This window comes from Coturnix japonica, chromosome 2 (assembly GCF_001577835.2).
Source record: "Coturnix japonica isolate 7356 chromosome 2, Coturnix japonica 2.1, whole genome shotgun sequence".
NCBI classification, from domain to species: domain Eukaryota; kingdom Metazoa; phylum Chordata; class Aves; order Galliformes; family Phasianidae; genus Coturnix; species Coturnix japonica.
In genome coordinates this window covers 52,766,965-52,793,571 of record NC_029517.1, presented here as the reverse complement: position 1 = coordinate 52,793,571, position 26,607 = coordinate 52,766,965, and the positions used below count along the sequence as shown (strand labels likewise).

At 38.2% G+C, this 26,607-nt stretch overlaps 1 protein-coding gene across 7 annotated transcripts in view; it reads left to right on the top strand.

Moving 5' to 3' along the window:
- The window catches only part of CTNND2 (catenin delta 2), a 585,077-nt gene that overhangs the window by 296,066 nt on the left and 262,404 nt on the right, over positions 1-26,607 (top strand). For all 7 annotated transcript variants that reach the window (XM_015854425.2, XM_015854430.2, XM_015854428.2 and 4 more), the window contains 2 exons: positions 5,512-5,546; positions 6,081-6,197. In XM_015854425.2, coding sequence (XP_015709911.1) covers positions 5,512-5,546; positions 6,081-6,197 — 152 coding nt within the window. The remainder of the gene's footprint in view (positions 1-5,511; positions 5,547-6,080; positions 6,198-26,607) is intronic.

The window sequence follows — 26,607 nt, the reverse complement described above, 5'->3', positions numbered from 1 at the left end:
GTGGCTGTCCAGATGGGTCTTCAATACAGAAGGAGACTATGCTAGTTTTCTGGCACTGTTATCTGTGAGGAACTCTGTAACAGTTGTAAGAGTTTCTTTGAAATTCAAACGGTACAAAAGGTCAGTGATCAATAAAGTATTGGGGGATTTGAGGAGTGGGGCTTTTTCTTTATTACTTCTTTTTTTCTTTTTCTTCCTATTATTTATTTATTTATTTTACACTTTTGAGGATTGTTGTAAAGTAGTAAATGAGATTTGTTGGACCATCAAGAGGACTTGTTGATGTGATAGCTGACTTGATACCATAGCTGACTAATAGAGTGTGGTTTAGGAGAGGTGAGAGCATCACATCTATAGAGGAGATTACTGCAGTAAGAAATTCTGACGTAATTCTAATTTGAGCAACCAATAAATAGTATGGAACTGGATGGCAATTAGGATATTTTTCTGCAGTAATTGATAGGAATTATATCAGATTTATTCATAGCCCTGTTTTTTTGTCTCAGTCAGTTGATACCAAAGGTTAGTTTATTTACAACATATTAAACAAATATAGTGATTATTTAAGACCTGTTCCTCCTTTGCTTGATCCAGAATATGAGAGCTTTTCAACCTCCTTATTTTTTGTGAAAAATCTGAGTCTTTTCTGTTCCACCTTCCTCAAAAGAGAACTTGCAGAATACTAATTTAAAAATCAGTGAGACAGTATCTGCCTGTAATTATATACAGCTATGTTTGTGAGGCTCCATTGCAAAAGTAATTGAAAAGATTGTAGCTGATTCAGCTCCTCGTAAAAGTCCTTTTATAGCTGTTGTATAGTAGGGTTAGATATAATTTCATGAATTGCTTTAGAAAACAATAGAAAGAACCATCTTATGTAGCAGATAGTGCAGCACTTCCTCAAAAAACTGAATGACAACTGGAAACTTAATGACTTTTCCACACAAATTGGCGCACAAACACTTGTTGGGTAATCAAAGGAATACAACAGTGTGGGTTTGCCCTTAAAGTGTGTATGCAGGCCCTGCAATAAATTGGGAGATGTGCTAGAAAGAGTGACTTAAAGTCCTGTATTTCTTCCCAGCAAGAAATAAGGGTCTTTGCTGCAGTGCTCTTGTAAAGGTCGATAAGGCATGTGACTTGAATAACATAGCCATGCGCCCTGATGTTTGCACCAACATATTTGTGTGCAGGGGTCAAAGAAAATGAACTTTAACATCCTGCCTCTGGTCACTGTTTCAGGACCCAATCCTGATGCAGACCCTGCTCCTACTCCCAGAGATCTCTGCCTTACCACCACCCTGTCCCTCTGTTCTCCATCCCTATGGAGTACCTGCATTGAAAGACAATCCTTGGGTATCAGTCCAGACTCTATGACTGTCTAAGGATATCTTGGGGAGATTTTCTTCTGCCAAAGTGTTCCCCACCTCTGGGTTACCTGCAATGAAGGTTGCTTTTATGTAAATATGTCTCATGAGCTTGTTTTCACTTGCAAGCCACCAAAACTGCTTTGGACTCCTGTAAATTGTAGGGTGAGGAGTTGGATGGCCGTGCATTTCTCAACTTGCTTTGAAACTTCTGTTGGTGCCAGCTGCTCTGGGGCAGCTTGGCGGCCTCTAAGGAGCCAGTCTCCTTGGATCTCTACCAGTCCACTTGATGAGGATACCCACTCTATCTTTGCTTGAGATACATGAAAAAACAATTGAGTTTACCAAAGGCCCCATTTGTCATGTGCTCCTGGGCACACTGTAGCTTGGATAGTGATTTTTCTGTCCATGCCTAAAAACAAACTTTTGGGAACAGTCAGGCATCTTTGGGTGACTGCAGAAACTTGGCATAGTTACTACTCCATATAAGCCTGAGCTTTTCACACTGCGGAGACAGGTGGAGCTCCCAGAGTGCTCCGTTCATGTAATGCTGCCTCAAACAGGCATTCTGAGTGCATCTTCTTTTTGTCTTCTTAGCTTGAGTGAAGACATCTGAACGCTTGAGTTCATCTGGAGTCAAGATAACAACTCAGCGGACATTCACTTTGTTCATACCTACCTATGGAGATAAAAGAACTTTTACTGGAATATTTCCTTGCATACATAGATAATAAGCGTAAAATTTTGAGCACAGTGTAGCACATACTTAGAGAAGATATGTTCAGCAGTTTCAAGATGAATATGAAGAACATTCATTTATTTTCATGAAGAAATATCATTTTTTTGACATTGTCATTGTTTCTTTGGCATTATCTCCTTATTTTTACATTATTTTGATTCCCAGGCATCTTCTTCAATAATTTCTATTTCTGAAGACAATATAAATATATTTACATCAAAATTCTATACAGCTGCATGGTCACACAGGATTTTTTGTATAACACTAATAGAATGAAGTAGAATTGTCATCTTATTTGTACTGGAACATTTAAAATATATATAGGATTAAATGACTACCAGTGATGAGAGGAATACGGCAAAGAAATCTTATTTGTTTTATGGTTTTGGGTTAAGGGAGCTAATAATTATATCTCCCTGATTTAATATTAAATTAGTATTTTATGTTCCTATTTTCTTATACTATAGTAATGTAATGCTGGTTAAAAGTCTCCCTTTTTGAGCTCAGAAAAGATTGGTTCAGAACTTCTCAAAAAAAGTGTTTTAATTTTATTGACTTCTCAGTCAAAGTTAGTAGGGTTTGCATACTTTTATAATGAGGCACAGGAATAATGATCTTATCTGTAGGAAAACTACAAAGCATAAAACTCTATTTTGCTCAATGTGCTGAAAAATTAATTAAGGCGAGAATACCTTTTATATTTATTTTGCTGGGCTTTTTTTAAGCATTTGATGTCAGTATACTGTCAGTTGCACTGATCTCTTTCAAAGCTGGAGAACACTTAAAAGAGAAGCACGGTGAAGGGATTTTACTCAGTGATGCAGATTTGATACACCTGTGTGATAGTCTATTGACTCTGTGCAAGGCATCCTTGGTTGTTTCAGCCAGGAATCCTTTCCAGGCTAAGAGCAGGAAACACTTGTTTTTAAAAAAGAGTAGGAATAAAAACCAAAACAAACCAAATCAAAACATGTTGGGATATCTAAATGTTAACACTTTTAATATGCTGGATCAGAAGTTAACATTAGGATGAAAATTTTGTTGGCGAGTTTTCTTCACTATAGAAGTTACAGCCCATATTAGAAGAACATTGCTGTGCCTTTAAAAGATTGACTAAAACCAGAAAAGCCAAAATATAGTTATATAGTATATGTATATAGTAATATATAGTATATATTCAGATGAATACACTCAGTGATCACTACTGATCAGACACTACTCCCTTCTTGTATCAGTACCATGGTGATAACAAGGATCTACACTTCATGTGAATTTACTGCTTGAAAAGAGAATTCCTGAAGATTGTAGCTCACTCTTTGCGAGCAGACTTGGATTTTCTTTTCTTACTGGCATGGATGAGATGACACTCAGTGTTGCTGCCAGCAAGATTTAGGAATTTATTTTGCCAGTGAGAAAGCCATCCAAGGTATTGAATTTTGTGGTGTCACTTGTGGTAGTATCTATCACTTACATAGAAAACTCAGTACTGGAGGTGGGTCTGTATAGCAGGGAAATATAAGCTGCTTCTTATGGATGACCCTAATTCCAGAAAGGAAGAATGCTTTCAGGTTGCTCACTTGGCTTTGAAACATCTGCTGCTGCCAACTGAACCTTCAGTTTGGAAAGTCAGGCAAAAGGAACTGCAAAAACAGCCACTGTCCCTTGTCACCACCAAATGGGGTCAAGGCTATGTTTGAAAAGGCAATTTCAATTAAAGTCATCTCTTCAGTTCAGTACTTTGCTATAATTATTTGCCAGAAGACTCTGGCTGTGTTTATCTTCAATATTATTAGCTTCAATGCACTTGAATGCAAACGTTTTAGCTGAGTGCCTGATGGAAGGACTAGCTTCTTAGTCTATGAAACCCCACACCATCATCATCAACATAAACCACAGGTGGATGATATTTGGAAATTGACGATGATCTGTAGATTTGAATTTGTCGGATTAACACTTGTGATGCCAGCTGGAAACTAAAGCATGCTTTTAGTACTATTTATATGTAAACTAGGCAATTATCCTTTAAGAAAAAAAAAACTAACAGATTTGATCAATGATTAACTTAGGTTATTTTCAGCCAGAAAGAAACATTTCATTTCACTTACATTATTCTTGTCCACAGAACATAAATGCAAGGAGCTCTATTCACATATTCATAAGTGGTTGAGCATCTACTAGGAAGGAGAAAACTATTTGCGATTTAAAACCCATGTGTTTCTAGGAAGAGCATTTATTCTTGACACAAGACATAAATATTTGTTTGCTTTGGACCCTTTTATTTTTGTTGTTGTTCCTGTTCATTTTTTATTTTACCAATAGGTGCAAATATGTCCAGAAAAAAAAGGTTTTAATCATGACTATAATAATCAATTGACTGTTATTAAAGGTATTCTGAGTGATTTCAAACCTCTTTGTTTTCTTGGCTTGTAAGAAAGATCTGTAGTGAAGGACAGGCACATCATGCCTTTGAGTAAAGAGTACTTGTTGCCTAACTGAACATATCCTTCATTTTATCTACTAAAGGGAAAAAACAAAACAAAACATACAGTCATAACATGTACACTATTGTGCATCCTCAGTATTATAAATTAAGACCATCCATTGCTTAAATGCTGTATATGAAAGCACAGATGCTTCTAAGTTTACTTTCTCAGACATGCCAATTGAAATAATGTAGCTGCATGTCTGGATAATGAAAGTGTACACAATGATCAGTAGAACCATGATGTAAATTCATTTAAAAAAAAAAAAAAAGTGGGTAACTGAGGTAATGAGATAAATATCATCTCCAAAAGTTGCACAATGTTGACAGTTTAGCTTTGTGTAAGGTAGAATGATACAAAGATGGTAACACATATTCAAAAGGTTATTTATAAGGACAAACTCACTGATATGGATGCCTTTGCTAGGAAATGCTGAGGCAATCTCCACCAGGGAGCAATCTCCAAGAGAGATGCTGCCTTAGTGGTGGTCAGCCCTTAAATGAGGTCTAGAGGAGGTGGAGTCAAGCTCCACCCCTTCTGGGAGCACAGCTAAATTACTATCACCTGTGCTCCCACAGCTGACCTGACACTTGTCTCAGCTGATTAATCAGAGGTTCAGGCTGTGATTACCAATTTCCCATCCAATTAGCAACATTGCTTTCTACATTTCAACTAAAAGAGTGACTTCTGCATGTATGTTTTAAATTATTTAGTTAAGAAATAAAGTTGCTTCTTCCCTGCTGAATGAATCCTGAAAAAAAAAAAAAAAAAAAAAAGAAAAAGAAATATGTAAAAAAATGTTTCATAAACTCTGCTATTTATTCTTAGGTCAGCTTCTTCTGAATATATTTAGATCTGCAGATTGGTGGCACGGTACTGAATCATTTCATAAAAAGTTAACGCTTTTTCTTTTTCTTTGCAGTTCAACGGAAGAGCAGTTTCACTGGCAAACACAAGGTAATAAACTTATCATTAGAGAACAGCATTATAGTAGTACTCTATTCATATGTAGTAGATATATAGTAGTACTCTCTATATATGTAGTACGTTTCTCTCCCATAAAGAATACACTTCCTACATAAGGTAGAAGGGAGAAAAACGTGCGTTTATGTACTTGGGTGTTTTCTACTGTTTGAAAACCTTGCTGAAATAATAGTAGAACTTAGCAAAAGTGGTTAGGGCTGGCAAATGGAGCATCTATGTAGAATAAAGCAAAGTTTTGAGAGAAGGCACTGGTCTTCTTAAGTTAGGTTCATTAGGTTCTTCTTGAGATAAGACCTGAGCTTTCTTAATTTGTTTTTATTAATCCAAGGCCAAACTTTAAAGGGCAGCATAACTCTCCTGGATCAGTGTGCCCAGCCTGCTCTGAACATGCCATTTTGATATGTTTTCCATTCCTTCATCAGCTGTAACTGATGTATGTACATAATAGCACGTAGCTAGTTTTATCTTTTGCTTTTCTTATACTTTTTTGTATTAATGTTATTACAGATGGTCAAAAGGATATAGAAGATGAGCTCACTACAGGTCTGGAGCTGGTGGATTCCTGTATTAGATCACTGCAAGAATCAGGGATACTTGATCCACAGGACTATTCAGCCAGTGAAAGTAAGTTGCCAAAAATGTGCTTTTCAGAACCCACAGTTATTTGTAATACTTCATGCTTTAAAACTGAATACATTTATTAGAGTGTTTTTCTCATTATTTTCTCAAATAAGCAGGAGACAGTGTAGCTGGGAGCAGGAAAATTGCCTCCCTGCATTTCCAATTTGATTTTTGATTTTCTTTGTAATTGAGAGAATTTCACTGGCAGTGTGTGGGCAAAAGCCCCATGCAATGTATTTTAAGAAATACATTTAGAAATTGCAGTACTGCCGTGCTGTATTACAAGGTCATGACAAAAGACTTCGGCAGCATCACTACAAAAGCATCTTTAAAGCAGCACTGTTTCAGTGTGCAAAAGCAGTAAATGAAATGTGAGGCGGTGTGATGTCACTTTTTAGCTAGTAGATGATAGTCTCTAGGACCAAGATTGTCAAATGGATAAATGGGCCATAGTCATTGAACTATCTAAGGATGATGCACAGAATGTCAGCAGCAGCAAGAAAGCTGAGGCCTTTTCTCAGACATTGCTTCACTTGTCATTTGGTAGCTATTCTTGTTTGCAGAAATGTGCTTTGAGTGGATAGATCCTCTGCTAGGAGCAGGAGTTAGAGAAGTGAATCAAGGCTGCAGTGAGTAAGGAACAGGGACATGCCGCCCAGTGTATTTGTAGAGCAGATATCTACAAATGCATGTGCTCCAGAGTCACATACACTGAGACAAAGCTTTCCAATGGGCTGACAGGTCTGATATGAGATGTAACAATGGGCACTGAAGATGCAAATTAGTTCCCTATTTTCCTTTGCTTTTCCTCAGTCTCCTATATGATACACTGTTCCTGTCTGACACAAAGTATACGCGCTTTCCCATCACTCCTACTGCTGCTCCTGACGTTACCTTGGCTTTTCAGTTTTCTTTAGTATTCCTCTGTATGTTCTGCTCCCTGCTCCCTTGGGCCATTTTGGTCTTTTTCAGTCCCTTGCTGCTAGTACCCTGTGACTGAGTCACATCTTTCAGGGTGGCTGCCCAAATTCAGCTTCCTTAAAACAAAAGGAATGATTCCCTTTCCTGTGGAAAGTCTAATGGAATGTGACAGCCTCCTTCTGCAAAGCAATGGTGAGTTGTCACCTGAAATGTCATCATCATTTCAAGTGAAAGCAAAGCACTGCAAGGCTGAATGCAGAATTTTAATTTCTCAGAACATTTTTCTTTATTTTAAAAGAAGATTTGCAATCAAATTCAAAGTCGACAGTCTTGGGACAGTAGGTAGTTTTTCGCTTTTCAAGTACACAAGATTTCTGGGCCAACAATATCACTAACAGTTTTTGGTAAGATGCTCTTTGACCTGAGAAGAATTTTCTGTTGGGAAAGCATGATGCAACAGTTTGAGCCCTTATAAGTTACCCTTAGTTTTTCACCTCTCACTCTTGTATTCATTATGGAGTGAGGAGTTACAGACTGAATGACTGATCACAATTGTCTTCATACTGTGATCAGGTAGAAAAATGAATGTTCATGGACTGCAATAGGGAAGGTTGAAAGCAAGAAGCCCCCATGGCCAGGCATTGCAGAAACTGGATGAACATATGAAAACTAAGAAAAGTGCTTGTTAGGGAAGGATGAGGATAGTAGGTGGAAAGAGGTCTGGGGAGGTGAAGGTAACTGATATTCAAACAAATTTCTGAGGAGTGTCACAGAAAGATAGGAATCAAATAGGAATGTAATGAAACTAGATTGCTGTTTGCTATTTATGGATGTTAATTAAGAATCAGATATATATGCCAAGGCCAACAGTTGCAGTTAATCGATCATAAATGCAGTCAGGATGTCATATGCTGGATTTTTCTTTTTGTTTGGGAGTTTGTTTTCAATTTAGAATAAAATTTAACAGATACATCAGTTAAAATGCTATTCTGTTTGCAAAGGTAAAAGCACCATTATCAAGGCTGTCTGTGCAAAATATATTTTTTTTTCTCGTGACTGTACTATATAGCAGTTATTATCACGTCTTGTTTTGTACATTTTCTGTCAGTGCTTCATTTACCCTAAAGCTAAGGTTCAGATTGTACAGTAACAGGTTGGCTGTGAGCCAGCAGTGTGCTTTTGTGGCCAAGAAGGCCAGTGGTATCCTGGGATGCATTAAAAAGAGTGTGCTAGCAGGTCAAGGGAAGTCTTCCCCTTTACTCTGCTCTGGTGAGGCCACATTTAAACTACTGTGTCCAGTTTGGGGCTCACCAGTTCAAAAAGTACATGGATCCAGGAATCCAGTGGAGGACCACAATGATGATAAGGGGCCTCTAGCATCTCCTGTATAAGGAATAGCTGGGTAGCTTGGGTCTCTTCAGCCTGAGGAAGAGTAGACTGAGAAGACATCTAATAAATGTTTATAAATACCTGAAGGGAGCTGGGAGGCAATTGGATGAGGTCAGGCTCTCCTCAGTGGTGCAACAGGACAAGGAGCAATGGCCTAAGACTTGAACATAGGAAGTTCTATACCAAAATATGGAAGAATTTCCTTATGACAGAGGTGGCAGAGCACTGGAACAGGTTGCCCAGAGAGGTTGTGGAGTCTCCTTCTATGGAGATATTTAAGACCTGTCTAGATGCCTACCTATATGACCAGTTCTAGGGTACCTGCTGTAGCAAGGGGTTGAACTCGATGATCTCTTGAGTCCCTTCCAACCCCTGCGATTCTATGATTCTGTGATTTCATCTCGAGCACTACTAACTTCTTTACACAATGAGAGCATAGATACTAAGTGAAAACAAAAAATATGTACTTAATAGTTTAACTTCTCACTTAAAGTTAAATTTTATCTGTCCTTTGCATCCTAAAGTTCTGATGTGATGGTTATGAAATCATTCAAGTTACCTTTTTTCAGTACATAATTTTATATGTTAGTGGTTCCTTCTCAGGTGTGTCGAGAACAAACACATCTAGTTGAACTGTGGTAGCAGTGTCTCAAATATACAAAAAGTTATACAAAGGGAAATCTAGGACTTAATCTGGAATATCGCACAATATTTGCATTTCATAGATAATTTTCATCGTAATTCATTCAGTTTCTACATAGGAAGTGAGATAAATGTTTCACTTCATAAAAAGCATTTTTTGTGATGCATTGGAACTGAATATTGAGTGTCACAAGTAATCCAAAGAAGTTTGCTTTTTACCTTTGTGTTCGACCATTTTCAAGGAATGCCCAAGGTGGCAAGATGAAGAATGAGGCAACAATGCAACCATGAATAGGTTTGCATTGTGTACACTGTCCATAAGACAAGGAGAAATAGGAAGAGTTCTCCTTCAGCATAGGATGTTCCGCACAAGTGTGCGCAAGAACTTCTTTACAGTGAGGGTGACGGAGCACTGGAACAGGCTGCCCAGGGGGGTTGTGGAGTCTCCTTCTCTGGAGATATTCAAGACCTGCCTGGACGCCTACCTGTGTGACATGGTGTAGGGAGCCTGCTTTGGCAGGGGGGTTGAACTCGATGATCTCTGGAGGTCCCTTCCAACCCCTACAATTCTGTGATTCTGTGAGTTATAATTCAGAAAAATCATAATTGCATGCCATCTTTTAGCTTTTGGGATCTTGAATTTACGGTTTGACTTCATTTTACTTCTGCATTTTGAATGCATAACTGTATTTTATGTCACTAGGCTAATTCCAAGGAGAACATTTCTAGCCTGCTGTGTCAGTTCTAGCCTAGTTGAGCTAGTTGAAATAGTGAAATGAAATCTTGCTCAGGGATGTGACCACAGGTTCTTTTTTTGAACCACTTGCACACAGTGTAACAAGTTAATCTGTTGGTAGCTTTACCTTTGAAGAGGATTAGTGTTTCTGTAGTCAGAATCCTTATGATTCATTTTTATGCACTCTGGCTTTCTCAGAACTATTTTAAAAAGTGGTCATGTAGCAGGCACAGGCAGCTGTTATAATACCTCAAATCCCAAATATCACCTTGTGTGCTATTTCTTTACCAGTAAATAGAAGTCATGGACATAAGTTAACAACACGTACCACACAAGCGTGGCTTAGGCTGGAGGTGTTTCATATTGCTAAGAGTAGTGCTCACTTTACTGAGTGTGAGTGAGCTAATAGACAAACACATAGGTAGTGCTGTATAAAGCTCTTATTAGGGGGCAAGGCAAGCAGAGCCATCCATGATTTTTAAGTAATTATTGTCAAAGATGAGCAGATTCATAACTGCTGTTTTATCACATAAGTTTTCTGTGGTTGCCTAGGCCTGGGACAAGGCTGTATGCATCTGAGAGGTGCTCCTGTGCTGTGGCCCATCTCTTTCTTCTGTCTCAACTCAGTATAAACTGGCTTCCCAGAAAAATGTATTTCTATTTTGTGTTTCACATTGGATATTAGGAAAAATGTTGTCAAAAGAGTGGTGGGGCATTGGAACATGCTGCCCAGGGAGGCAGTGGAATCAGAGCCGTTCATGTAAGATGTAGATGTGGCAATGACAGACTTGGTTTAGTGGACATGGTGAAGATGGGCTAACAGCTGGACTAGATGATCTCAGTGATCGTTTCCAACCTTAATGATTCTATGACTCTAGAACTTCTAGGACAGAGCTAATACTGATGATGTTTCAGATAAACATAAGACCACAGGAGTAATGAGTGGTGACTGTTGCTCAATTTGTGGTGCAACTGATTGATTCAATCAGAAAAGAAACATGAAAAAAGCATTTTTCAGAGAGCTAAGTAAGTATTGTGGAGACTGTTCATTAATAGTTAAGATTAGAAAGCTTGGAAAAACGGGAGGTGAAAGAAAGAAAAGACACAAAAGGAGGAAAAGTTCAGGGAGAGAAGGCAAGTAAACAGAAATATACAATTGTGGATGAAGAAGGGTGATTGCTGGGGAGAGCTTTTCATTAAGGCTGATAAGGTCACAGTCTGGCCTGCAGGTAGGTGGGGAATGTGCTGATGAGCTGTTTGAAGCACCAATGCATCCATCCTTTGTGACACAGAGCCTGGAGGCCTGTGAGCGATCATTAAAGTCCAAGCTGCCTTTTCCTGCCACTGTTTGTAAGTTTGCATTTTAAAGATGGGTGGTATGAATAAGTGAGATCAACATGGAATGAGAGGAAATTTTGATCCTGTACTTTTTTCACTTTTGCTCCCTTTTACCATTGCCCCTATGGTTCATTCGCATGCCACGCCATGGACTGCCATGACACTAGCATCAAAATCAATTCTGAAAGAATTCACTGGGGCAGATGGAGTCCTTAGAGACCTGTACAGGTTGCAGAAGTGAGGAGAGGCAATGGTTACTCACTCTTGTCGTGACATTAGCAGAATGAGGGCTAGACAGACTGCTGAGATAACTGAGAAAATCCATTGGCACTTTCTTCCTAATATAAACCACAGGCTCAAATGTCTCCTAATCCAAAAGTCTCTAACTTTAATTTAAGGTATCTATACTTAAATCTGTCATGCTATTTCCTTTGCTTCAGTCTCCACAAAATGAACCTTAGACTGGTCTTAAAAGGATTATGGAACAGATTTATGGAGCTTTTGGTGTTTAAGTTTCTCACCGAAATGGAATCGTCTCACCAGTTATTTTTCTCTTGCTTAATCACTTCATGTGGAAACCCTCTTTCTTTGCTCTCTAAATAGTTACCACAGACAGCAGCTATAGCTGTTGTTGACATGGATCACAAAAAAACTCCCCTATCACTGTGACACGGCTGCAATTCTCAGACATTTTTAAAACACTGCATTCTAATCTTCAATTTTAAACTCAGCATTTTGTACTGAAACTTCTGCTTTCCCCACCTGATGCTGCCAGGACTGCGGGCAGTCTTTTTCACATTGTATGAATATTCACATCTGTGACTCTGTTGTCCCCTGTTCAAGATCAATTAGAGAATACAGAATGCTGATAAGGCAGTAAATGCAATGCAGATTAAATAACAATCTTCTTGGATTTTACCCTTTCAGTGCGAGCTTTGCTAAGGCTACATATTAACAAAACTGCAGACAGTTTGGGACATCCCAGTCCTTCTAGAGAAGAAAAAACATGGCTCAGTGCAGAGTACTCAGTCCTGTGATGTATTAACTCTTTTAGTCACTTAAAACTGTTTGCCCCAAATGCAACACAGATAGATAGCAGTACCATTTAAAAGTCTGTTTTTTTTTTCTTTTCCTCTAAAGAGTGACTGATGTTAGATGAACAATTTTTATTTCAGGAAATTATACATACTGTTGTATTAGACAGATGTGTTTTTCACTTATCTAAGCTGCCTAATTCTGAGGCTAAAAAGATGGGCTATGCTCTTATTTTATTGTCTTAATTCAATTTTGTTTCAGCGATTTTTTACAATAACAGAGATCCTCCTTACTCAGTGTGAAAGCAGATGTCCCACTCTGAAAGAGCACTCCTTCTCCAACCTTTATGATTTTCATCCTTTATCAGCTGCTTTATTCATTGATATTGAAAATGGATTGAAACAAAAAGGCTCCATTTACACAATGAATGTGTAAAAAGATATGTGTTTATGTGTTTTCAATCCCATTGCTCTTCTTTGTGAAATTGCCACCTGTCAGATGGCTGACATGCTGAATGAGTTGAAATTTGGCATCGGTGGACCTCACAATTTGTCGATAGATGAAGTTATTTCCATTTCATTATCTACTCTGAGTGCCAGGGTGATCCAGCTGAGTCATTCTTTGTGCACACAAAGGAGGTGTTCTCATGGGATCTCCTGATAAACACACAAACTCAAAAAATCATGTGCTCTTCAAGTATGTTTCAGAGACAAAAATTACCTCAGCAGTGAAGATGCCCCTCTTTAATTTTAGAAACTGAGTCTTTGGAATAGCGATGGCGTAAGTGCGTTAAAAGGGTCACTTCACCTTTCCCCCTACTTATCTTTCCTGTTGCATTAATGCAAACCTGATTGTTGTCTGACTTAACAGTTTTTAGCTATGGATAAGTCACACCGAGTATGTGTCTAAGGAAGTATCTGACAGAATTTTAACATATTCAGAGTAAATATTTATGGGTGGATTTTTGGCTGCCTCTTGTTATTCCATCCATCTCTTTCAATGCAAACCTTCTCAATTTGTTAGCTCAAAACTCTGGGGTTTCTAAGTCATCTTTGCCCAGTTTCTAATAAGGTACATCCTCTGAACAGTGAGTAGCAGCCAGAAACATCTTCTGTTTAAGTGCAGTCTCTCTGTTCTTTGTTGCATGTTCTCACACAGAACTTTGTGCACTGACTTTCCAAACATGTTATCACTGGTATCAGCATGGTAAGGTTCAGGTAAAACAAGCATATATTTTTTGCTAGCATATTGCATCATGTAAAATTCATGCTTGTCTTCTCACTTCAAAAGCATAAGTGACTGTTTTTTCTTTGTTGTTGTTTTGTTTTTGTTTTTTTTTAATCTTTCCTCTTTGATCAGTTCTCTTGTACAAGCAGGAAAAGACCACTGCAAAGAGTCAGTTTTAGGAGTGGAGCCACACACCTTCCCAGCAGCAATCTTGATGGTATTTGGCATCTGTTTCACCAGCTGTGCCCTGCAGTGGCATTCTGACTGTGGGATGTTATGGATTGTAACTCAAGTCCAGCTGATCTCGCCCTGCTTAGATGCTGTTCCCATCTTCAAACTCTCATGACCATTTACTCACAGGAGGCCTGGGGAATTCCACAGGCGTCAGCAACACTCTGTGAAGCAGCCTCTGCTTTCTCTGATTCCTCAGGAGTAGCAAAGGGGTTGCTGTGGACACCCTCCTATGCATGACACTGAATACCTCTTCTGAAGTTATTTTAAAGACCAGTCGGGCATCTAAAGTGATTTATTGGCTTCTCAGGGAGAAAGTGCTTGCAGCCACCAGTAGATCTGTTCAAAACATGACAGTCCAGTATGGTCATGTCCTGTTGGATCTAAATTGCTCACTTAATTTTAATCTCCCTCTTGGCCTTTCTGATATTTTCATCCTTTGCTATCCCATTGTTTCCTAAAATACATGTTCCTGTCTCGCCAAACTCTTACATCTATTAATTACTTACCTTCTTGCTTCCATTCTGCCTTTTATTTTCCAATTCCTTTATCTTTTCTGTTTTCACACGTCATGAAACAAAACCTCAGTACCTTGTTTCCCAAACAGACACTTATTTGTCCTCAGAGAGAAAAAAAAAAAAACAAACACAACATTTTCAGTATAAAAGTGACCTTGTAATCCTCACTTCGTACATGTTTATCTGACTTCAGGCTAATCCACGTTGCTTGCTGATGTGTCACGTTGACCGTGCGAACGTAACAGAATGACAACATTGTATGTAAGCCATTTGTAAGTTGCCTCCATTTCTGTACAGCAGCCTATAGGCTGATTTTTGTTTCAGTGCATTGTCACCTAAATCATGTTTCTTAGGGTTCCCTTATCTCAAGTTATGCCTACACAATGAAATGGACTTTTATATATCACTTCCATACTGATATCACCATATTACTATATATGTCTGAGATTATTTCTCCTGAGATGAGTTTTGACTTTGAAGCATGGTGTCATTTTATGCTTTGTGACTTAAAATCCTTGCCTGAAGAAAACAACTTCTTAAAATCTCACTTTATTACTGCATTGCAAAATGTGAAAGTTGAATTAACACAGTAGTAATAACAGCTGGTAAAATATATATGGATAGAGGGGGGAAATGGGAAGGGGAGAGCAAAGAGATCAGAAAAGCAAGAACAATTAGTAACAGCTTCAAAGATGGAAAGGAGGTAATGATCAGCCTGTAATGATTAGCCTGTGGCAAACACAAATCCTGCACAAATAACCAGGTGTTCCCTCATCCACTGCAGGAAGCAGTTAGTGAAACTCATTAGAAAGTGACATTGACTTATGGTAGCATCTGTAGAAACAGAACAAAGAAAGACTTTTGGCATCTGAACCTGCAGTGTGAAAGAACATCAGTAAATATTTTGTCTGTAGTACAGGCTAAGAAACAAGTGCACCCACATCCTCTTGACAGACTGATAAACCACTCACTCTGCTCATGCCGTAGTGGTATGCCAGCACCCGTGCTCTCAGCACAGTTAGATGCCAAGAACTGCACAGCTCAGTGATCCTCTGATGCCAGCTCATGAGCATGAAACCAGTCTGTAGGTGCAGCCGTGCAAGAGGTAATTGGTTTGTTGGCCTGTGCGAGATGTGAGGGGAACAGCAACGCCTTGGCAGGTATGGTTTGGGGCTTAATTTCTTTTGTGCCACGTGGAGTTTACAGAGGTCTCAGCAAAGTCAAATTTATGTGGCTTGTATAATATACAGGAGTTTTTCCATTCTTTTTCTTTTCTTTTTCTTTTTTTTTCTTTTTTTTTCTTTTTTTTTTTTTTTTTCCATTCTGGCTTTAGAAATAGACAAATGCATTTTATGAGTACAATGTGAAAGGAAGGCGGTGCTTGTCTATGGACAATGAAGGAGAAAAGAAGCAAAATAACAAAAGCATCAGCAGAATCCTGGCTGTGTGAGGAGTTTAATGGAACTACTCTTTGTAAAGAACAACATGGAAAATGCTGGAGATATTACATACTGAAATATGAGTGTTTGGTGGTATTTTTTTTACAGCCTCCATCCAAATGTGCAGACAAGTTCTCATAGTACACCTTTTGTTTTATGAAAGGGATGTTTCTGGGAGTTGAAAAAAGATTTTCATAAAATGTTGACCTTGTTGACTTACTACTTAGTAAACTTACTTGTGAGGCAGTGCTAAATACCCTCTGAATCGGTTTACCTCAGAGGCCAAATAGCCATTTTCATCTGTGGACATAAAAGATTCAAGATTTAAGCCTGTCAAAGGTCAGGGGGGAAGAAAAAAAGTGCACTACTATTTTGCATGAGAAAAGGAAACCTCTTCTGTGCTATTAGTTAAGTTCATAGAACAAAGTGATAAATCTAATGATAAGTTTTGGATTATACCAACTATCTGTGAATAGTCATGGATCCTTTATTGCCAGAAGCTGCCATCTTCATTTGGTTTTGGTCTGGAGCCTTGGAGATTTGTCTTTTATTTTTTATTATCATTATTTCTGATTGATAATGCATTCAACTTTGTGTGGTTCATGTTTGTGTGGTGTCTTTAACCATCTGATTTTATTTCCTAGAAATGAAAATGAAGCACTTTAGTTCAATACTGTCGATAACAGCCTTTAGCTGAGGTGAGCACATAGGGTGATTAGGAACACTTGAAACAGAGAGTTTATCTTTCAAGGTATAAAATTCTTCAAAAAATTATGATTTTACCATGCAAAAGATACTCTTAATTACCTGGTTGTCGCTGTTGTTTTTCTTTCTCTCTTGAGGAATGGCTGAGGCCCCTTGGTTTGCTCAGCGCAGAACAGAGCTGAAGGGAGACCTGATGGTGACTGAGGCTCCTCATAGGGAGCAGAGGAAAGCACTGAGCTCTGCTCTGTGTGACAGTGACAGGGCCCGAGGGAATGACATCGAGCTGTGCCAGGGGAGAGGAAAGGTGGGAATTAGGGACAGGTTTTTCAATAGGGGCAAGTGAACACAGAAGAGGCTGCCCAGGACAGTGGGCACAGCCCCATGTGCTGGAGTTCAAGGAGCACTTGGATAATGCTTTTAGACATGGGGTTTGGATTTTGGGGGGTTCTGTGTAGATCCAGGAGTTGGACTCAGTGGGTTCCTTCCAACTCGAGATATTTTGCAATTCTAAACCCACTCAGAAGCTGAGCTCAGGTATTGTTCTACTGTTGTTCCATATTCTGATCTTTCAGTAGGCAGAAAAGTTCTGTTACATTGAATATTGTGTGACTTTTACCACTCCTGCAAACCACATGTAGAGTTTCACAGAAGTAACGTCATCTGCAAATCAGGTCATTCGTAAAAAGAAGAGATTTACATTCTTAGAGTAGTTCACATCGTGTCTAACCCTGGCTACTAACAAGTTTTTTTGGCAGAGGCTTCTCATGAAGGTGTAACATGTGCCAGCAGAAATTGTACTGCCAAAAGAGCTCCAGTTCAACCTTACACATCCATAGATAGAAGGCTAGCGGGAATTATTTGTTCTATTTGTGTCCTCTGCAGTACAGAAATGCAATTTAGCTACTATCCTTGCTGCCCATCTTGCTCCTGTTCGCTTTCCATCTACTGCTCCTGTAACACCCATCATCCTAATGGTCAATGATAAATTATGTTTTCCAGATCGTATCTGAATTCAATATGTGCAGAGGTTAGCAAGCAATTTCATAAAATGTGATTAATCTTCTACAAAAGAAGTTGCTTAATCCTGAGGTCATTTAAAAATTTCCAGTAGTAGGTTATCCTTGTTTTGAATCAAAATTTCAGACAGCTTTTTCTGTAAATATCAAGAGCATAGGCAGCTTCTGTATTCTGAGCTTAAAAATGTTTAAACATATTATTGCTTATTGCTTATCATTAGAGGTCTTGATCTCCACTAATTTCTCTCACTGAAAATGGAGCTCCAGATTTTTTCTTGTTATTAAGTACTACCAAGATTGCTTAAGACAGGAGATTTGTCAGTCTGGCATTTCATAAAAATATATGGAGTAACGCCCTATCTGGTAAGATATAGAAAGCAAAACACTACACTACCTGAGTAAATAACATTGTACTTAACCTATAATGTAAGGGCTTCTTAAGACATTGCTATGTTACCTTGTTCTGTGAGTCTGATGTAATTTCTTATTGGCAAAAATATACTTCTTAATTTCCCAGAAACGTTTAACTGAATTCATGGGAAATTCTGTTCTATTCATAATTTATTACTTACAGATTTTTTGCCATCCATGAAGAAATTCTTCCCCTTCATATAATTCCTTACCCAGCTCAGCTACTCTTACTTTTCTTTTTATCTCTCCCAGGTGTACAGTTAAGTGAATTGTAACTACTGGGCAAGTATGTATTTGGAGATTGCAAAGGTTTGAAACATGATTCTACCAAACACTATTTGGAGCTCACATTTTCCATTTTGCACTCCTGGCTTAATCAAGTACAGATTCTTCTTATCTGGACAGATGTCATTAGTATTATGCAGTACTTGGAAACCTGGTGGGGTCAGGCATTCAGGAATTGCAAAAAGAGCATTAAAATAAATAAATAAATAAAAATCAGTAATCAAAACCAAACTCATTATCGTTGGAATGCAAGAGCACACAGAAGTGTCAGTGGGTATTGCAGCTTGCAGTAGCGCACTGGAATCCTGATAGAGTCAGTGCTAGTGCTCAGTATCCAGCAGCCTTAGTTGCAGAGCCACTCACGAGTCATCAACAGGAATTTCTAAATGGCTTTTTCACTTCAAGTCTTAAGAGTTTTCTACTACTTCTTAAGGATGTTTGTGGTGCTTTGTTGTCCCTTGCAGTAGTGATTCATTATTTCAGATCCTAACCAAGGTCTTCTGTCTTCTCCTTACAATAATCACTGTATTTTTATCTTGTAGAAGAAGCATGTGATAACCATCATGCAATGAAAACATTTTCTATTCCCAGTTCACCTACTCTTGAAATAAAGTGTTCTTCGTCTTTTATTCAAGCAGTAATTAGGTCAGAAAGAGAGTTAGAAGGGATATCCTTGTATTGTTCCTTTACATAATGGTATCAGCCTAGTTTTTACATCTTATCTTCAGATACGTATCTTTCACAGGTGTCTTGAATGAAAATGAACATATGCTAGATTTCTGAACACTTTGCACTGAAGCCTATTTTCCAGTGATTACAAATAGGTTCTGTAACAACACTACAGCCCTTTTCTGTATCTGTAGGTAGTACATAGCCCTCTTGGTGTTGGCAGAGCATGGTACTGCATGTAAATTACTTTCCATTTCTGTAAAACAAGTTTATTTTTTGTGCACTTGTTTAAGAGTTGCTGCCGTTCATCTGAAGAAATGTTTGTTTCATAACAAGAAATCTACTTTAGTATCCAAAGTTTTATCACTTATTTCTTCATTTGGAGTGTGTATATGCTTCTCCACCTACACTTTTTTCAGCTTTATACATTACTAAGCCATAGAATAGCTGTGTAACGTTGTAGCTTTAGCATTCTTTATTGTAGCACAGAGCTACCTACATATTTAATATTGAATATCCCCTAGGATATAGATCTTGAAATACTTTGCAAGTACAGATATTTGTTTGAAGGCAAAGTGGAGAGCATGTCTTCTGTTACTGTTATGTTACAGCTACATTTTATCTTCCATGTGAGATCTGACTAACACCTGGCTTGAAAGTCCTTTTCCTACAGGATGTTTGTCCAGTCACAGCTAACTGGATTTGTTATCACCAATTTATATGTATTTTTTTCATCATTTTTTCTCATCATATTTTATGTATACTAAACCCCTGATTCAAGCACATATAGATGGCTGAGCTGTATATCTCCTTTGAATTTTACATTTTCCCATGGCCTAATCTCTCATTTTTCTACCTCTCATTAAGAAAATGTCCTCTTTTCATGACAACCACAAAGGTCTCCCATCTTGTTCCCTGGGCTTTTCCCCACAACTGGCTGCTGCCACAGCTGCTTCCATCTGCAGTTCCACAGAGACTAGAAATGGGGAAGAGATAAGGCTGTGCTTAAGTAGCAAGTTGGCTGCTCCTCACAATCCCCTCAGGCTTGCAGTCCTTAGGAGCCCTTTGCAGGGCCTCCCTCACCTTCCCTCCACTCAATTCCTCAGCTTTCCAGAAGTGTCCTAAATAATCTCAGCAACAGATTTTCTTAAAGGAATATTTCAGATTATGTCAATAGGCCATACTGCGAGGGAGGGTTTGAAAACAAACAGGTGTTTGCCCATCTGATTTCAAGGGAAAATGTATTCCTGATTATGAGAGCGGGACTTGTAAAATGGGAGATGCCAATAAGATGATATAGAATTTGTCATCCTCTCTAGGCTACTATCAAATACACTGGAAACACCCTTGCAGGTCACCATCAGAAGCTATCCCAGTTTTCATTTTCCTTTCAGTCCAGTTCTAGCATTCATCCAGCTTCCCAGCTATAGCTGAGCATTCAGAAACTGAATGCCCAATCTAAAGGAACTTGACCCTATCTTGTATTTTTATGATCTTTTAAAATCACACATCTCTTTGCAAAACTGGGCAACAAATGCAAGCAACTTTAGAAGTGGTTGGCAACGACTTTGGATGAATATACACTCTTAAACACACAAGAAAAGTAGGTTGTAGGGTACAAATCAATTTTTCACACAAAACCTTAATGACCTAAGAAGAAGAAGGAAGAGTAAACAATGACATCTTGGTATTTGAAATCCTTAATTAGGACTACAGGAACACTTAAGAGGTGATTCCTCCAGCTGGAATGTGAGGTACCTCAACCTATTAACTTTGTAAATGAATGTTTAAAGGACATTAAAAGAGTTTTGCTAGTGCTTTCTTTCAACTGTTACCCAAATGAGCAAAGTGGGTTGAAGAATGTGTGAAGTGATTAATTACACTAATTAAAAACACTTTATTTACACTTACTCTATAATTTATCATTACTACTTCTGTCAGTTGATCGAAGGTGAGGGAAGTGTTGTTTATAATTGGAATGTGAGCTAATTAAATGTTCGTTTTAGCATGTTTTGGTCTATTTCCTTTGTCAATTAGGACTAGCATTGCAGTAGATGATTGACCAAGTGGAAATGTATAACACAATAATTGTGCTCCATTTTAGCACTTAATTGGAGAGGAAATGTGCCCCGGTAATCCAAGTGACTTTAGATCTTAAGGGCAGAAAAAATTCTGCTCTTTTCACTTGCATGGTATTTCACTGGAAACTTCATATGGAAAACTAAGTAACAAGCATGTAATTATCGCAGGGAGGCTGGCTAGGTGTGTATGATGTCTGCAGTTTATAGTGTAATTATTTTATCCAGTTCAGAAGTAATTATTGCATAGATTTAGAATACTGAATTAATCATGCCTTTATCTTGTAATAATACAGTACTTTATGTAACTTGTCATTATATGGTAATTATTTTATAATTTAACGACTAGCAGATAATGTATTATTGAATACTTGCTACGCGATAGCTTCTGCTCTGCGATGTGAAATTCTAGTCCTCTTTCATAATTCAGCCTTTTCTTTAACTGAAAATTGACCATACGATTGCTATGTCACATGGACTAAAAATATATCTTGAATTGTCATGAGCTGCGAAGCTACAATTTATAAATATTCTATGTAATATAATTAATGAGATACTACTGTCTACCTTTTAGGAAACAAGTAACTTTTCAGGTGATTGATGGGCAGACAGTAGGGATCAGCTGTCAATAGTATCTCCACAGGGAACATTCTCTTTGGCTTCTTTTAGTGACTTCCACCTTCACAGTAATCCCACATTTACCTGGCTATTTAGTTTTGTAAACAAGCAATAGAAGATTGATCAAAGATAGAAGACTGAAAAAATATGATGCTCACTGAGTTAGGAATCCCCAGATTCCCACTACCTGAACTTGCTGTCTTGTAGGTTAAAATATTTCGGCAGCAATACTGACTTTACTTGATTTGTACCACACTTATCACACATCCTGAGGATGTAGAATATTACAAACAGCAAAACTAAATAGGATGTGCTTCTTCTCCCCACCTCCACTCAATGTAAAGGTACTGGACTGGTCTCTCAGAACTTCACATGTTTCCTCAGCACTTACAAAGCTACTTCACTTCTGTTAAGCTCCTTGGACCACACGTTCCTAGTGGATTTCTTACATGAAACACTCTTCTGCTTATGACCACTATAGGAAAAGACTTGGTTAAGCACTGCCACTGTGTATTTATTTGCCAGACAGGGTCTTACTTTTGAAAGAAAGGAAGACAATGGGTCATGACTCATCAGCTCTGATTGTCAACCAAGTTGCCTAGCTATTAGATTCCTGATTGCTGTGATGCCTTATTTTTTGTCATTCCTCTCTGGTGATTCATTAGGCATTAAGGACTGTCCACTAAAATCAAAATTCAGTACTGTGATTAATTTTGGTCTTTCTTGCCTTCTTTTTTTTTTTTTTTAATTTTTTTTTTTTTTTTTTTTTTTTTTTTAGAATATTTTTCCATTTCTTTGCTTTCCCTACAGCATTTTGGATACAGCACCTATTCATTACCGGCATTGTATTTATTTATTTATTTATTTTTTACATTGGTTTTATACGCTGAATTCAGTTGGTACATTTCTCCCTTCCTGAAGGGAGGTTGTAGTGAGCTGGTCAGCCTCTTCTCTCATGTCACTAATGATAGGACCAGAGGGAATGGTTTCAAGCTGTGGCAGGGGAGATTCAGGCTGGACATTAGGAAATATTACTTCTCAGAAAGGGTGGTCAGGCACTGGAATGGACTGCCCAGGAAGGTGGTGGAGTCACCGACCCTGGGGGTGTTCAAGGAATGACTGGATGTTGTGTTGCAGGACATGGTTTAGTGGAAGCTGTTAGTAATAGGTGAACGGTTGGACCGAATGATCTTTTAGGTCTTTTCCAACCTTGGTGATTCTATGATTCTATGATTTCCTCTATAAGTGTGCTTCAGTTTCATACAGCTTAATGCATCTTCATACACCTTAAAATATATTCCAAACTGATTTGACTCCTACTGAAATAGCCAGGCGTATTCCAGTGGATTTGACTATGAATACTGAGTATAGGCCTTAGCCCTTGAGGATTTCTGAGCATACAAAAAAGGACATTCCGAAACTTTCTTCAATGTGTAAGTGGGATTGGTCTGATGAAATGTAGGTAAAAAGTCAGTTGCACAAGTGAAACTAACTTTTGTGCTGAGCAACAGAATATCATTTAAAATAAACCATACTTTTTCTTTTTCTTTTTTTTTCCAAACAATACAAAAGTTCTTTCATCTTGTTTTGAGTAGACTGAAAAGCATTGTTTGAAAAAGAGAAAATGGAAAGTATGACCTAAATAGAGAACTACTGTAAGCTAATTTTGCTGGTGCATTTTTCTTGTTACGTTAACACCCCCTTTCTTTCCTTGGACCTTAACGGTCTGTAATCTCTTATCACATCTTAGACATAAAGTAGAATTAAAAGTTTCTGTGTATTTTTTCTATCACTTTTTCTCTTCTGCCTTAGAAAGCACTGTTAGAGTGCAGACAGTACTGTAGGTACTTAGAAGTTCCTTAGTATTCCGAGTATTCTGCTGCTCCGAAATAGCTATATGAAGTATCGCTTTATGCAAGCACTAACTGTACAAGGATAACTTAAAATAGTAATAATAATAATAATTCAAAAATGATATTTTGTTGTTTTGTTTGTTAGTTTGTTTGAACTTGGCTGGCTTGTTTTGTTTTGTTCTCCAAAGGCTGGAATCAAGGAAGAGGAGGTGATCTCAATAAAGCAGAAAAAACAGGCAAAAGATTAAAATAATGCACTTAAAATACAAGGACAAATGTTTTCATAATTACTTTTCTTTTTTCCCATTTTTGACATAGCCATGGATGAGCATAATTGAGATTCTTTGCAAGACTTTGATTTCCTGTAACCAACTGTTACTGCAGTGTCCCTGAATTAATTATAATCTTATCATATAAGGCCACTCATTTTCTTGGCTTGCTTTTTAAATAGCTACACTGCAACTTGTTGCAGCCTTGCACATTTTGTTATTAACCAGAAAGAACAGTGTCTGGAGATGAAATCCTGCCATGCAACACCTTACCCCAACAGGCACAGTGCACAGTAACATCCTTGCCTGTGCCTGGGGAGGCTCCCACATGAGCCTCTGCCTCACATTCCTGCAAGCTCCTGGACCCCCACCCCCTTGCCAACAGATCAGAGCTGCACACATCTTCTGCAATGGAGTCTGTGCTTCAGCAGCTTATATTTACAGCCATATACACCATATTTATTGCCATAAGTCAGCTTGTTTACAGTAATGCTGTATTCTGCTTGTTTTCTCAAATACAGTATGGCAGGAAAGTGGCAACAGGCTTTGTGCTGCTATCCTTAGTGGTGGGACTCAGTGGTAGGCTGGAATCCTGCTGTGGATTTGTTCCCCTTCCCTGTTTAGCAACAATTGAATTTTACAGGTAAAAGCACATCCTCCGAACCTCTTAAACTACTAGGTTTTTAATGGAGAAAAAGTACCAACCTGTAACACAACTGCCAGTAAGATGCGTCAGTAATACAATGAAAAGAGCTTCAGAAGAAGCCTCCCCACTTCCCTCACTCTCCAAATGGATGACTCTTCTAACTCTGCCATCCCTTCCAGGGCCTGGGCCTCCAGACTGAGAAGGAAAATCCTATTTGTCTTCTCTGATTCCTGGCAAAGCCCTCTGCCTTCCATCCCCTCCGAAGTTTCAGTGTGGGTTGTACCCAGTTGTACGCATGTCCATCATCCTCCTCTGTCTTTTTTTCTTGTCTAGTTTTCTTTGTGCTGCTGATTTAGAGTACCTGACTGAAAGTAGAGAATTTTCAGCTGTTTGAACTCTTCTGAAAACAAATGAAAAATATCTGCATACACAGCTTTTTCAATGAACACAGCAGAGTTGAAACAGTTGCTGAGTAGAAAGAGCATTTTGCTGTGGAGAGCCATTGATAAGCCTGTGTACGGCTGTACACAAACAAACCATTTTCTTCTCTTCTGTGTGAGTTGCAGGCTCTTCAGGGGGTTCCTTTGTGCCTTCAGACTGAAATTCGAAGAATCCTGATGGGAGAGGTGATCTGTCTTTTCCCTATCAGACAAGACAGGCTTGTAGTCACTAAATCCTGAAAAAGGAACTTGTTTTTTGAAGACCACTCTGATCTCAAATGTACCTTGCTGTCTGCATGCTTGTTTTAAACTTAGTTATTTGCAGGTGAGCAGCCACAATTCTCATTTTGATTGAGAAATGAAGAGGGTTTATTTTAAAGGTAAATATCTATCTGTCTGTCTCTCTCAAATCAATTTTAATTACTCAAATGTGTGTAAATTATTAGCTCGTTTCTACTTGTTAGGGTACAAAATAAAAAGGATTATCCAGTATTTGGTGAGTTCACAACCTTGTGCTTCAAACTTTTTTGCTTTTTTCTTCCCCATTTGAATACATTTCTTAAATTCCAGTGAAGCATTTAAGCTAAATGGTGCAGGGAACCCATGTATGCAGTGCTAGCTATGTACATCCCCCGATGAGCAATAGTAATATGAAAGGAACACTTTAAAGCCAGATGCAATGAAAATTTAAACATATTGAGTTCATAGCATGTGATAGTTTAATCATTATTTAAGCTTTAGAAATGTCATAGCATAATTACTTTAAGAATGAGTTCAAACACTTTCATGTGCAAAAATTTCTTTCTCACTTCAACTTTTTTTACCTCCTGAGAAATTTACGCTCTTATGAATTTTCTGCACTTAATCACATCATTTGATCACAGGCAAACTTTCAGGGAAAACTCAAAATCTGAAAGATGAGCATATAGTCTAAAATATGTATTTTTAAACTAAGCCTGTATTCTCTTTATGATCTTTAAATAAATCTATGAAAATGTTTCTTTTATTAAAGAACAAGATCAGCAACAAAGCCTGTTAAACGGAGAATGTCTAGCACAACTTATTTGCAGAGGCGCAGAATAGAAAGCTACCATATATTCGATTTATAAGCACCCACGTGGGATTAATTCAACTGCCCTAAGTATGTGATATATTTTTAATAACACCTCAACATATACAGAGCTGTCTCCTTCTGCACTTGTAAGAAAAGGACAAGGGCCAGAATTTACTTTCTTAATTTCTCCTATACATGGAATATTCTGATTAATTAGATCGAGTTGGCAATTAATAATCTATGTTGTTATATAAAATAGCGGCATAATCACTGTCTGTGCTCCAGCGTGAACACTTCCACTATTACACAGCATACTGCCATTTTATTTTATTTATAATATGAGCCATTCAGGTTGGATTTTGAAAAATGTCAGTTATAATGAGTCTGCCATTTCTGAGGAACGAGATGGGGAAAAAATATTTTCCATGTAAATTTTGGAGAGGAGGAGAGTTGTTTGCACATTTTTAAAATGGAAATCTTCGTGGAGCAGCTGTACATCCTCTTAGCAAAGACTTACAGGATGTAAAATTTGGCATTTGTATTAGAGAGGTATTGGGAATTATTTACCATAAAATTCACTGAAAATTGACCATTGTAATTGTCTTTAAAACTGAACTTTTCATGTGTTCCGTCGGAGTTAAATCAACATTATCATTTCCCATCCCTTAAGCTTTGTGCCACCTGCTGTGCACTTATGAGCGTGCTTTTGCTAACCAGAACCTGAATGTCTCATCCCTACAGAGCTGCTGGATACGTATGGATTGTAGTTGTTTGGACCAACCCACACTGCCCTTTATTGTGTGCAGAGCCCAAGGCCTAACCCTCGTCATGTCTCTTCTTTTACTTCCCTTGGTGGACTCAGACACCATGGCATGCAGCTGGTTCTTGGAAAA